The sequence below is a fragment of the Epinephelus fuscoguttatus genome, linkage group LG4 (assembly GCF_011397635.1).
Source record: "Epinephelus fuscoguttatus linkage group LG4, E.fuscoguttatus.final_Chr_v1".
Lineage (NCBI taxonomy): Eukaryota > Metazoa > Chordata > Actinopteri > Perciformes > Serranidae > Epinephelus > Epinephelus fuscoguttatus.
Window position 1 is genome coordinate 43,439,180 of NC_064755.1, and position 14,416 is coordinate 43,453,595.

The window sequence follows — 14,416 nt, forward strand, 5'->3', positions numbered from 1 at the left end:
TGCTCCTTGTTCAGAGGAAGAACAGTCTGACCTGCAGGTACCTCAGCAGTTAGTGTTATTTATAAAGACCATGTGAAACACCTTTGAACCAGTTTGTTGCCGTCCAGCGGCGGTTTTCTCCTCACGTTTTGGTTAGTGGAGCTGACAGAGCTTATCACAGCACAGGACGTTTTGTTCAGTACACACACCAACACCCTCACACGATGGTGCTGGTGTGTTTGGGGGAGCTGGCAGTGTTCTTCACAGCGTGACTGATATTGTAATGTAAAAAAAAAATCTCATTACAGTGACTCCCTCTGATTAACATCCTCGCTGAGGTGTGTATCTACTGAAATCAAGCTCAAGTACGTTTAGTTTGCTGTTCCTGAAACATTGCTTGAGTAAGAAAATCTCCAATATATCAACTTTGGTGATAAGCAAACAAGAAACAGTCCTGTGTCAGCTTTATATGGATGTATATTTTAGAAATTCCAATCGTTTTGAAGTGGTTTCTTCAGCTTAATTTATTGGAAAACATAAACAAAAAATATTTGAATATATTTACTTTTTCTTAATCACAATAATTAAATTGTGATTGATTCCACCAAACGCAGGAGCAGTGGTGGACTATGGTTAGAAAATAAATAGGAAATACAGGAAAATATATAGGAGCCATATTGTGGCTGGTTACCAGACAGGCTTAGAAAATGTTTTGGAAATGTCTGCCTTAACAACTCAACAAAGAACATAGATAAACTGTATTTACACTTCCAGCAGCTCTCCTCACGCTCCTTCTTTCTCTGCCTCTCAGATGCGTTCGGTGGATCGGGTGTTCAAGTTCATTGACATGCCACCAGAGGAGCCACTGCCAGGGAAATCTGGTAAAGGAGGCTCCGACCTCATCATCGACAACCCGCACGCCAAGGACTGCTGGCCCAACCGTGGCCAGATGGACGTCCGGGGCCTCACTGTCAAATACACGGAGGCTGGTCGCTCCGTCCTCAGCGACATCTCCTTCTCTGTGGATGGAGGGCAGAGCGTAAGTCTCCTGAGTGATGGGTGACGAGTGTGTGTGACGGGACTTTAATGAAACTTGGCAGAGTGATGCATGTTCGCTCGGCCTTATTGAATTGTAAAACATCAAAGCACTGATTAGTCTGAGAGGGGCCACTGCAATTAAAGAGTCACAGCAAGGTCACAGCAAGGTGACATACCAGCCAGCAGGATGCTGTCAACTTTTTTACATGGCAGCACTGGTGCTCCTAACTTCAAAAAGTTAGGAGAAGTTTGGGAGCACCCATCGTAATGTAAGAAGCACCAACAGTGTAATCGATTTTTTTTATTGCAACAAAAAGTCGACATTACATTGTATACATTACATTGTATGTGTATAGTACAATTATCATTAACTTTTCAGTTGAAGACATTTTTAGAAAAACACCACTGAAGCACTGAACGCCACTGCATGAAAGAGAAACCTTAGATGATGATGACACTGATGATGACTGTCATCATCAGTATCATCAAAATGTAAAGCACTCAAAGTGCCCCTTCACGCAGTTAGGAAGACGGAAAACCAATCAGAGTAAACGAAACGTGTGACGTAGGCTAGCACAACGCCACTGTAAACAGACCAGCAAGCAAGTGCAGTGTGCAGCGGAGATGGGCTGTGATGATGTCTGGGAAAGAGTGTTGCCGGCTCTGCGGATTTCCTCCTCACTGTGGACTCCGAGTTGCCTGGCTGTGATTTCCAGGTTGGTCGCTTCCCTGACCTGCTCCTCCATGAGAGCAACTAGCGGAGAAACAATAGCCATTAAAAAAGTCTTTCAGCGTCCTCTTCATTTTCTCTTCTCTCTGGCATGAATTAGCTTCGGCTTCTGGTTAGTTCTGAGTGACAGAAGTGCCGCGGTCGCGGAGTGATTTGAGTTTAATAACCAATCTAAAATCAGCATCAAAGGTCTAGCTCATGTTTGATTGGTCAGTGTCGGCTCACGAGGTAGAGAGAAGCCTGGGAACTTTATCAATGTAACCTACTAACTTGGGGGGGGACTTGTGAATGAGACATTCGACTCGGGGGGGAATTGTCGCACCAGAAGAGTTATTTACTCTCGCACCAGTGCTCCCAATTATATTTTGAGGTCGCACAGATGAGGTCGCAATTTCGAGCCCTGTTATTATTTGTTTGAAGCTGCTTTAATCCGTATTTTTCACTAGATCAACTGACTGTGGGTATATGGAAGGAGTCGCTTGTTGTGACAAACGTTTGCTCCATTAAATGATTCAGCAACTTCCACCTCATCATTTTGGATTTCTGGCTGCAACTTTGCTGTTTAGTTTCAGTCTCACCGTGCTCATTGTCGTCAGTGTCATTTCCAGACGCAGTCAGCCTCTGTTTTTGTTTTAAAAAAAAAAGGATTATTCAGTTGTTGTTTGAGCTTATTAGTAACGGTTTGCTTTTGATTGAAATATCACTTTTCTACATGTTTCCATGTAGCTTAACAGATGTATTAATAAGGTATGGACTTTTTCCTCAAGGAGGTTTTATTGCATTTACAGTAACAAGCGTAGCTGTCGTCTCTTCTCTGTCTCCACTGCGGCATCTCTGCTACGTGTTTGTGTGTGCATCAAAGTGGCGCAGCAGCCCCGATGCACAGCCAGCAGGAGGAGAGGCTGCTGCACAATAATAACTGACACCAAAACAGCCACAGATCAAAGAGCCGGTAACTTCGGAGCTTCTCAATACTACAGTCGTTGATAATTTAGCGACGCTGCCCATTTACTACACAAGATTAACGGGGTTAAAGCTCCACACATCTGTGCAAGAAAGCGCATATTAAAAAATCGATCTTGGGGACGTTGGTAGAGTAGTGGATAGTGCCGGCGTCCCATGTACAGAGGCGATGCCTCGCTGCAGCGGTCGCAGGTTTGATTCCCCATGTCACACTGTCCTGTCAATTAAAGGCAAAAAGCCCAAAAAATAATCTTAAAACAAACAAACAAACAAAAAAAAAATCGATCTTGGATTTTCTGAATTGATATCTGGTCACTGAAATGCAGATCGATTTGAATCAGATGAATCAATTATCTTAACCCAGGCCTAATGAATCCACTGTGAGCACCAAAAGTTATCAACTAGCTAATAGAGCTGCAACGATGAATTAATGAGTTATCAACTATTAACTTAATTGCCAACTTATTTGATAATGGATTAATCAGTTGGAGCAATTAAAAAAAAACACCTCAGTATTCTCTAAATCCAGCTCTTACATGTGAATATTTTCTGGTTTCTTTCCTCCTCTGTGACAGTAAATTGAATATATTTGGGTTGTGGGAAAAACAAGACATTTGAGGACGTGATCTTGGGCTCAAGGAAACACTAATTGATAATTCTCACCATTTTCTAATATTTTATAGCCTTAAGGCTTTCCATGTAGGCACATGGAAGGGCAGGGAGGTTTGCTCTCTTTGCCTCAGGCTTTCCACGTAGGTGCATGGAAGGGCAGAGAGGCCACAGATCAGAGCCGTACCGCCAAATTTAATACTGCAAATGGAAGTGAAATTTTCTTTGGCTAAAGTGGTCCTGACTGAAATATCTTAAGATTAGTTTATTTGAGAAAAATTGAAATATAGCGGAAAGAAACAAAATAAAAAACACAGGCATATTGTCAAGGATGACACGATAAAGCCCAAGACTTATTTCCATCATGGTCTCTGGTGATCCATCAGAACTTCCACTACACAACAAGAAGGTGACACTCAACCACAACATACCAAATCCCAACACAGCAACCCACCTATAGATATACATGCCAGTAATGTCGATCCTCTCTGGGGCCAAAGCACTGTACAAACAAATACAGACAAATGTGCATGACCCTGAGGGAACTGTCCAAATTATAAAAAAAAAAGATTATAAAGTGATCGAAATAAAATAAAATAACTGAGGGCAGCACAAAGAGCAGCAATAACATCGGTGACAAATGCTTAAGTTCTTCTTCTTTCTCTCATGAACACACTCATATCTGTAATTCATCCCTCCTATCTGAATACCTTATGGTATTTAATTAGGGCGGAGGAGGAAGTCAGCGTTGACCAAATAGCTTTCAGTGGAAAATAGAGAAAAAAAAGTAATATTTGACCGCTCTCTGTGTCTCTCTCTGCTCCTGGCAGTAATTATAGTCAGTTTGAGCTCCTTATAATGAATCCTGGAGGACAGCTGAGCTCAGTAAGTGTCAGCACTTTAGCCTCGTCCCATTAGCTGCTCTATGGCCTTCTGATAAATGGGCTAATTGTTGCCAAGAGGCTGCAGAAGAAAGGATGGAGAGCTTTTAGACCCGGAGACACCTCAAGGCAGCGATTCATTTCACAGTGTCATTAGTCATTACTTCACTCATATCCATATGTACAGCATACTGTACACAGTGTGTGTGTTTGTACTGTATACAGTGTTCTATAGGTACGCTTTGTACAAGGACACAAGATACAGAACTACGTATGCACCATAGTGAGGTTTGTATCTGGTGTCCTTGTGTGCCTGAATCTAACTGAGAATGCTAAATGACTTCATTAAACCTTTTAATGAACCGAAAAGCGAGAAATGAGTTTAAATATTTATCAGATTAAATGTTTCTGTTCTCTATGCGCGCGCGTGTGTGTGTGTGTGTGTGTGTGTGTGTAGGTGGGTCTGCTGGGTCGAACCGGTTCAGGGAAGAGCACCCTGCTCTCCGCTCTGCTGCGTCTCGCCTCCACTGACGGAGAAATCTCCATCGACGGCGTCTCCTGGAGCTCCGTGTCCCTGCAGACATGGAGGAAGGCCTTCGGGGTGGTGCCGCAGGTACGTCTACTGCTTTTCAACAAGACACGTGGCATTCAAAGGCTGCTGGTTGGAATTCAGATACTGTTGAGCAACTCAACTCAAAACTGGCGATTGTGCAGAATTCACCTTTAGAGAGTTACGTGTGAAACAGTTTAGTGTCATGTAAAGAGTTCTTTGTAGTAAAACTGAAAGTTGTAAAATTGAGATGTTTTTTTTTTATAGCACCACTACTCAGTGTTCCTGTAGTTGAGTATAACATTTTGAATGCCGACCATTTTGCTTTGTTTTTTGTTTTGAACAGAGAGTCTTTATTCTGACCGGCACCTTCCGGATGAACTTGGACCCTCATGGACGTTACAGTGACGAAGAGCTGTGGAGGGTCGCTGAGGAGGTGAGGCTCTGATTTCTCTTTTCCCCTGCTGAGCTTATAACTCTGTCTAATTCTGTGTTTTGGTTATCAGGGTAATCGCATGTAGTCATTTTGGTTGAATGCTTGGTTAAATGAAAAATGTGTTGCGTGTGTCGTCAGGTGGGTTTGAAGTCAGTGATCGAGCAGTTTCCAGACAAGCTGGACTTTCAGCTGGAGGACGGAGGCAACGTCTTGTGCAACGGACACAAACAGCTGCTGTGTCTCGCCCGCTCCATCCTCAGCAAGGCCCGCATCCTGCTGCTGGACGAACCCTCCGCCTACCTCGACCCCATGTCAGTATTACACCCCAACACTCTAATCTGTGTGTGTGTGTGTGTGTGTGTGTGTGTGTGTGTGTGTGTGTGTGTGTGTGTGTGTCTGCACCTTTCAATGTAATGCAGTTTTGAATCTTTATTTTGAGTTTAGAGTTTATTCTTAACAATTTGTGATAGAGCATAAGAAAAAACCTGAACTCAAGTACCGCACTAAAGTAGTTTGGAGGTACTTGTACTTCATTATTTTATACTACTTTAAACTTCTATTCAATTCAATAGAACTTTGTTTATCGCCAAGGAAATTCTTGTGCCACACAAAATAATAAAACATTTACATTTTATTCAAAAGGCGCCTTTCAAAACAATCAAGTTCACCTCACAGAGCACAAATAACTTACAGAACAAGAGACGTGAATTGGGCACACACATAATGTTGCTGTGATAAAATCAGGGGAAGGGATTCGAAGGATGTTACTCCATCAGACTGTCAGATTTGTGAAGTAGGGAGTTTGAGAGGCTGGGGGCGGTGCAGCTGAAAGCCCTGGCACCCATGGTGCTGAGGTGTGAGGTGAGGACGGTAAGGAGACCAGCAGAGGAAGAGCGCAGATAGCAGGAGGGAGTGTACTCCTGGAGAGGTCAGAAAGATAGGTGGGGGCGGGTCGTGGAGGGCTTTGAAGGTGACGAGGAAGTTTTTGTAGTCAATGAAAAAAATACCTGAAAGGAGTTTTATTTTTGAAAATAGATTGAGAAGCACTGCATGACACTGCCTGGCTGGATACTGAATAATTAAAAAATAAAACCACTGAAGTAAAAGGATCAGAGTACGTCCTCCACCACTATACAATGAATTGAAAATGTCCCTCTGCCACTGAACAGCTTTGATCAGAGTCTTAGTTTAACACATTCACACATTTTCATTTACCATTTAGACATTAAGATGTGACTCAGATAGACGAGGCCTCTGTAGAAACTGTAGATCTATTTCATGTCACCAGCAGCGTCAGATTCAGGGCACGCTGAGGGTGGTGAACTTTAAACACACTGTGATGTCATCCTGTCGGCCTGTGTTCCTGCACTCTCTTTGATATTTGTCTTTTTTACTTTTGTCGACACTTTAGAAGCTTTAATAAATATTTCTCTGAGAGGAAAGCTCCCTCTGAATGTGCACTTTAACGCAGCTGTGTGTGTGTGTGTGTGTGTGTGTGTGTGTGTGTGTGTGTTAATGGGAGTGGAAGTCACCCAAATCCAACATGTGTGGTGTTCCTGTCACTGCATATGGTGACAATCTAGAGTGCTTACAGAAATCCTGACCTACTGTATGTGACTGTGTGTGTGTGTGTGTGTGTGTGTGTGTGTGTGTGTGTGTGTGTGTGTGTGTGACCATATGTGTGTGTCGGGGAGTTATAATGGTAAATGAAGCCTAGCAATGAGCAATCAAGTTTAACCTGAGGCCAACGCCGCCTGTTCTTTCATGTCGGCCTCAGTGGGAACAAAATGCTAAGCTAATGTGTGTTAGCAGCCTTTAAAGATGATGATGATGATGATGAGGGTGTGTGTGTTTGTGTTTGTGTGTGAGCAGAACGTTACAGGTCCTGAGGAAGACGCTGAAGCAGGCGTTCTCTGGCTGCACCGTCATCCTATCAGAACACAGAGTGGAGCCGCTGCTCGAGTGTCAGTCATTCCTGGTAAGGTGTTTTTTTTTTTGTTATATTTAGGTCTCTGTCAAAGTCTAACAGTTTGTGCTGAGACAATTTTATCAACATTTAATGCTCAGGTGTTTATAGAAGCTTACGAAACTTAATTTAAAGGGATAGTTCAGATCTTTTGAAGTGGGGTTATATGAGGTACTTAACCACAGTCAGTGTATTTATTACCTTTAGAAGATGTCGGCCGACATGACCCCAGTTTGGAAAAAGATCCAAACTATCCCTCTGCCTGTTATGAAGTGATAAGATATAAAATTCCATTACCTTTAGTGGGATGTGGGTGTGCGGGTCTGCAAAGGTGTGTTTGTTGGCATGTTGGTGATGGAGGTTTGTGTTGGAACAAGCAGCTGGCGTGACAGAAACATGAGGGAGGTGAACTCAATGTCTCTACACAGTGAGGAGCAGTCACCTGCATTAAGAACATTGTTTGTATGATAGACAGACAGATAGACAGAACCACTAGTTTACCCCTCTGTGTTTGCATGTGTTTCCCGTCACTCTTAACTGTCAAAAAAAAAGCCAGACTTTGAATTTCCAGCTGTTTTTCTTTCCCGAAAGACGTTTAACATTCAACAGAAAGTTCTGCTGTTTCATTTTCCTGAGGCAGCCAACTGTACTACTACTTTTTAAGCAGTTTCACTGTTGCAGACAAATTTTTAATGTCGTCATAAAATCACAAGAGTTTTACCTCAGTCGGTGCACATTCCCATGACCTCGATGGTTTGGTGAAAGGAGGTCAGAAAAAGGAGTCCGAGCTTAATCTCATCTTGACGTTCAGATAAAATCAAACACGTCTTGCATTACCGTAAGTTTTTAGTTCTGGCTCATGCAAATAGTGAAGTTTAATGATGTGAACATTGCCAACAACCAATAGCTGTGCTCTGTCCAGCACCAAACAGGAAGCAGTTAATCAGGTAGACGGTAAACATGGAGGGGAGTCTGGGGAGGTTCAAGAACGTGAACAAGTCTTAGTTCTGGAAAAGGAGGAGAAACTGGTGGAGTTGTGGAGTGAACAAGAGTCTGCGTTTAATTTGTGTCTGATTCAACAACCAGCTCTTATTTTAGTGAGATATCTTAATTTTTGAAACAGCTCTCGTCTCATTCCCACTGTCTCCTCCCACTAAGATAACATAGCTAACCAACAGGCTGGTTGGGAGTCAAGGCGACAAAATCCCAAATGTTAAGTTTGTATCAATACAGTTTATTTTCATGGATTATACTGATGCAGAACTGACAAGCATACTGTCGACATATTACACCTTTTATCTTGTGTTTCTAGAGTTAGGTGTTTTTGCAGACAAGTAAAGAATTGTTTAAATGTCATATTTCTTAAAGGGAGTTTGGTGTAATATTTTCCACCAGGAGCAGGGTGGGAAATAATCTCAAAATGAATCTAGCTGTAGTCTGTAAATAGTGACCCTGCAAGATCTCCAGTCTTTGCAAAGCCTTGTAGTGTGTGACTTAAAAATCACGTTGTCTTTAGTTGTCAGAATTTAGTCTTTTTTGAAGTCTTCTAGTGTATAATATTTAAGGCACTTGGACCAGGACGCAGTGTGTTTAATGTTTATTTATGAAGTTGTTATATGAAGCCTGGAAAATCTTTTTTTTTTTTTTTTTTTTAACAAAATGAGTTCTCCACCAGTCAGCTTTTAAAAAAAAAATCTTACATATTTTATCAAGAAATCAGAGGTTTAGAAACCCAGACATAACCCACGTCTCCTGCCTCCCGTCTGTGCAGATGATCGAGGGCAGCTCCATGAAGAGCTACGACTCCATCCAGAAGCTGCTGAATGAGAGGAGCCACCTGAAACAGGCCATGAGCCCCGCCGACAGGCTCCGCCTCTTCCCCACGCTTCACCGCCTCAACTCCAGCAAGAGGGCACCGCCGCAGGCCGCCAAGATCTCGTCTCTGCCGGAGGAAGCTGAGGATGACATCCATGACACTCGCCTCTAACCCGCCAGGCACTCACGCGCGCACACACACGGATATACACACTCCTAACTCAGAACACACAAGAGTTTGATCCAGTGTTTTGATACTGGTGATCGTGGGTCTAAGTGATAAACAGTAAACAGACATTATTCCCTCAAACTACCAGTGAACAAGCATCTCAATAACTACGGGACACTGAAACATTTTATTCATCAGGAGAACTCAGTTTACACTGAGTCATAATGGACTAAAATCAAAAATTAAATGTGCAAAAAAAGGTCATGAAACAAAACTGACTAGTTTGATTTTTAATAAAACATCCAGTTTTGACCAGTATAATAATTTAACCCTTGTGCACATACAGAATATTGCACACATGCAAATTAGCATGTAGAGACACAAGCACAGACGGCACACGTCCAGTAACAACATAGCAAAGAGCATCAAGCCACACACAGCTGTTTACTGTCACATGATGAGGCTGATGTGTGGAGCTAATATAGTAAGTGTTGGAGGACATTTTGCACCCATGTAATAAAAAGTTATGTGTCTGTAATTGTTTGAATGCTAACAGCTGAAAAACAAGATGGCGGCGTGCATAGTGGCAGCGACCCAGAGCCCTCCCCGCTTTAGCAGAATTAGATCTATTGATCTGTCTAACAGCCCTGTGCGTTGATCTTAGAGTGCACCTGACCTGTTTGGTTTGATAAAAACGAACTCAGGTCCATTTGTTAGTGTGGTCCGTTTGGGCAAGTCTGAAAGCTGTCAATCAAACCCTGGTGTAGACCGAACAACTGAACCGAGACTGCTCAAAAAAGTGGGTCTCAGTCCGCTTCCAAACAGACTCTGGTGCGGTTTGTTTGCAGATAGCAGATGTGGGATTTTAGCAGCCATTTGCTGATCCTGAAATCTGTCCACCATCTCATAACTGATCCTGATAAAGGCCACGTATATCCCATAAACTGTTTATGCTAATGCATACATGTAACCATGGCAACAGGGTATTTTCCCTGATTAAAAAGCTGTTCAAACTGCCATCATTGTATCCGACTCAGTTCTGTCCATGTAAAAGAGCGTGACAGTGATCCCACAGTATGAAGCCCCGAATCATTTCGTCTTTTCATCCTGTCTCTGTTCGTCATTATTCAGAACATGCAATTGATTTGCAGTCTAATAACAGCCTCCTAATAATGCTTACAGTCAGTTATTTCTCTGTGAGCTCTTTGTGAAACCGAAGAACAGAAATATAAACACTTTGGAAGCATTAAAGTTCTGCTGCATGAACGTCTGTTTGATTTCCTCGCGTGGGTCCTGATGATGCAGGATGACAAACACCAAAACTGTCCAATCAACCAGTCACCTGTCAGTCGGTAGAACTTCATTCGTTTGTAAAAAGTCGGTGTGAACATGAACCAAAACTAAAATGCAGCAATGGATCATTTTCTCCCTCTGGTGCGACCAAATGAACTGAACCACAGGTGTGAAAGCACCTTAGAGCTGAATGTTGCATGAGTTTGAGTCAGGCGTGTGCAGTTCAGAATGTAACTTCATATTACAGTGTGCAAAACTTAACAGTTACACCACATGTTGGCCAACACGAACAACATGACTGCAAGTTTAGAAGATATTCATAAACACATTGGTATGCAGGTGAATTGAAATTAAAGGATCAGGCGACAGAAGCATAAAGAAGTTTCCAAATTGAAGCTTTTGCTGTAAACCTGTCTCTAAATTAGAACAATAATAATAAGGCAGTGTCTGTATTTGCTGCAGGGAGACATTGAAATGGGAGACTTTACTTTAACAAGCATGAAAAATAAGATCCTTCAATGTGGCAGGGACCAGAGCGGCGTGGTTAGACGTAATGTGCACATATTAACACGTCCTAAAATTATGCTTCAGTGTGACTAACTAACTGCACACTTTGTTGTTGAAACATTTCAAGCGCCTTTGCAGGTTTCAGTCAGTCAGGTGTTTTCTGGGGGCGCTGGACAAACTGTGTGAGAGTTCCTTCAGTTCAGATAATCCTCAAAAAGTTTCTCTTCTGATGCCCAAAAGTTTTTGCTTTGATAAAGCGTGAAGTGCATTAGATTTTTGTAGCATGATTTAAAAAAATAAAAGCTCCACTGGTTTGGATGAAGGGACTTTTACTTTCTGAGAAAAACACAAAGGAGAAGACGTTAGTGAGCAACCAGCTGGTTTTCACTGGAGCCTTCAGTCTCTTTAGATTATTTTAACTCTGACGGAACACAAAATGGCCGCCACTGTAGAAATCTGACTCACTGTATGTATCTCTTATGATCAGCTCTCTCTCCTGTACGATTGAAAAGAGTAACTGTGATCACAGCGAGGGAACAGTCAGGAAGCGCAGCGTTAACTGTCACATGCATCTAATCAACCAGCTTTATGAAGCTGACAGGAGTTAATAATGTTGCACATAAAAAATCTCCTGGTCTGAGGCCTTGCTCAAACAGCCGAGGGCTTAGGAAACATTTGATTCTGTTTATACTGTGTCAGTTTTATTTATATGTGGCCTCAACAGAGAGAGTAATTTGTTGTCTTATTTTAGCGGTGACATCACTGTTTCCTGTGGTGTTTAACAGCCCATCAAAGTACTCGATGCAAAGTGCTGCATAAAGAAGACAAAGACTGATTTTAAAGGTTTCTTAGGACAAAAGCTTCCCCAGCGCTTTATTCTTACAAGGAAACTTACTGTGAACTATTATTTTGGTTTCCAAACTAGTGATTGACACAGCACAGGTGTTGACATTAACTGTAGCTGTATTTAAAGGTGCAGCATGTGATTTTGGAGAAAGAGAGTTGATCGTTGAGTCTCATTCACAGATTGTCAAATACTGACACTTTGGTTTGGTGGTTTAGGTCAACTTGAGTCCTGCACGGCTCCATTTTTGAAACCCCACACCCGGTACCAGCTCAGTACCAGAACCTACCTGTTACCTGTCATTATGTCTAAGTCAAAGCCAGTCCATCTCCAGTCCCTCACATGAAGCTGGTTCTCCGTACTTGAATTGGACGTCTCTTTGACTGGATGGTGAAAACATTCAGTCACTGCCAGGTTAGGAAACATGTTAGCATGCTCCTTCCACCACCATCAAACCTCCAAAGGATCCTCCTTGGGTGTCTTGAACTCCATGTAGGCTGCCACCTCATCCTCGGGCTGCAAAGTTTCATGGCTGGAGTCCTCCACGTCGGTGACCAATGAGACCACGGGGTTAAAGGTTATACTGGGGTCACTGACTTTCAAAATAAAAGGAACTGCAGCTTGTCATTTAGATGTTAGAATATTACACATATACTGCGCATCTTTTTTATGAAAAAAAATTAAATGTATTTATGTTCTTACCTGCTTCCCACCCATGTGTAGTCCATATCCGTGAATTTATACACATCTTTTTGCGGGTTATCTGACCAGGACCAGGTGCAGGACTCTGGGTCCAACTACCAACCCAAGGTGGCTGGTATCTGACAATCTGTGAATGAGACTCAACAATAAAGAGTCTTTCTCCAGAGTTACAGACTGCAGCTTTATTAAATTCACACTGTTGTTAAGCATAAAGTATATGATCAAAGTTGCTATTATGAATTTTGCAATGGACAAATCACCTTTTTTAACTCATTTGGTTTTTCTAACAAAAGTAGAAAAACGTGTACATGATGCGTCGTGTTCAGCTTGAAAAATAATCTGTAAATCCTTCAGGATAAAAAGAGATCAGAGCTTTGTAAAACGGAATTTAGACAAACTGCAGCCGAGAGTGAGACTTCTACAGTGGCTCCATGTGTTGAAATATCATCTGAGTATTTGCATTTGTATCTTTGGTTAGTCAGACACACACACACACACACACACACACACACACACACACCAACAGGAAGAGTGACGCCGCCGGCTAACACTAACGAGTTGTGACTCAGAAACTCTTACTTTTCTATCGGTATGCACTTTAGAGACACCCTGAGGTACTCATCAGCGCTCACAGCGAGGAAACAGTCTGATAATTAAACGCTGTGCAACTTTTTTTTTCAATTCCTCCGTAAAACAAAGTGTATACGTAGAGTTGTGACCTTTTTTAACAAGTTACGCTTTTCACTTTAATTTTCCAGCCTTTGTTACTTGATAAATTATAGAGAGAAGACAGTAATTAAAAAAAAAAATCCATTTTCTATTTGAAATAAAGTGAAATATATTTTTTCAGAGCCGCTGCTGTACAAACGCAATGCGAACATTTAGCATTTCTTTTTTATCATTTTCCAAGTTATATCTGTTCTTCCCTTGGAAACTGGAAACTGTTGTGACTCTTCTAACATCACTTTATTTTCTTCGGTTGAGGGAAGAGTGTTGCTCCTTTCTTACTGTATGATAGTTTTGTAAAGCAGTGATGCTGATAATTAAGGTACCATGGAGAAATGCCTCGACATGTGAACTGTGACGACAGATGTTTTTTTTACAGAGTAAATTAAGAACCGAGCTGTTTCTTACTCATAGGAAGGGACGCACATGTCCAAAAAATGTATAAATGTATTTGTTCAATCAACTATATTTCCAGTAAAACTAAAGATTTTAAGAACGTTATTGTGGTTGTGTCATTTGTGTTGATGGAAAATACAGTTTCTATTTTTGTTTGTGGTTTAATCAGTAATCTATCAATATATCAATAATCAAATACCAAGTGTTCAGAATATACTACATACTAACTGTCAGAGTTTGTTGTTGGTTTACAAAAATCAACATACTCCACTTTCTTATTCAAACTCAGAATGATACAATACACACACACACATATATGACCAACATAAAAAGAAAAATTCATTTTTGGGTTAACTATATCTTCACGAAGAGGATGTAAAATGTCTTTCATGATTTTGGGTTCTTCATCCATCTTTCCGTCCCAGTCTTGTGAACCCCATATCTCAAGAACACAGGAATGGTTTTTCTATTTTGGCACAAACGTCCATTTAGACTCTGATGAAATGATTAGATTTTGGTGGTCAATGGGCATGGTGTCTGTGACTTTGCATTCATTTTATTCTTGTAAACGCAATACCTCAAGAACACTTTCAGGGACTTTTTTTTTTTTTTGGCACAAATGTCTACTTAAAGTCGAGATATTAGATTTTAGTGGTCAATGTTAAAGGTCACTGTGGCCCTATCTGTTGCATTCTCATGAATCCGATATTTCAAGATCACCTTGAGGATTTTTTTTTCTTTCTATCTTGGCACAAAATTCCACTTGGAATCAGGAATGAACTGATTAGAATTTGGTGGTAAAAGGTCAAGGT

The 14,416-nt window shown here is 41.5% G+C and overlaps 1 protein-coding gene across 1 annotated transcript in view; it reads left to right on the top strand.

Moving 5' to 3' along the window:
- The window catches only part of cftr (CF transmembrane conductance regulator), a 65,807-nt gene extending 52,098 nt beyond the window's left edge, over positions 1-13,709 (top strand). The window contains exons 22-27 of the mRNA XM_049573027.1: positions 791-1,018; positions 4,658-4,813; positions 5,097-5,186; positions 5,325-5,497; positions 7,059-7,164; positions 8,924-13,709. Coding sequence (XP_049428984.1) covers positions 791-1,018; positions 4,658-4,813; positions 5,097-5,186; positions 5,325-5,497; positions 7,059-7,164; positions 8,924-9,139 — 969 coding nt within the window. The 3' untranslated portion in view covers positions 9,140-13,709. The remainder of the gene's footprint in view (positions 1-790; positions 1,019-4,657; positions 4,814-5,096; positions 5,187-5,324; positions 5,498-7,058; positions 7,165-8,923) is intronic.
- Positions 13,710-14,416: the final 707 nt, after the last annotated feature.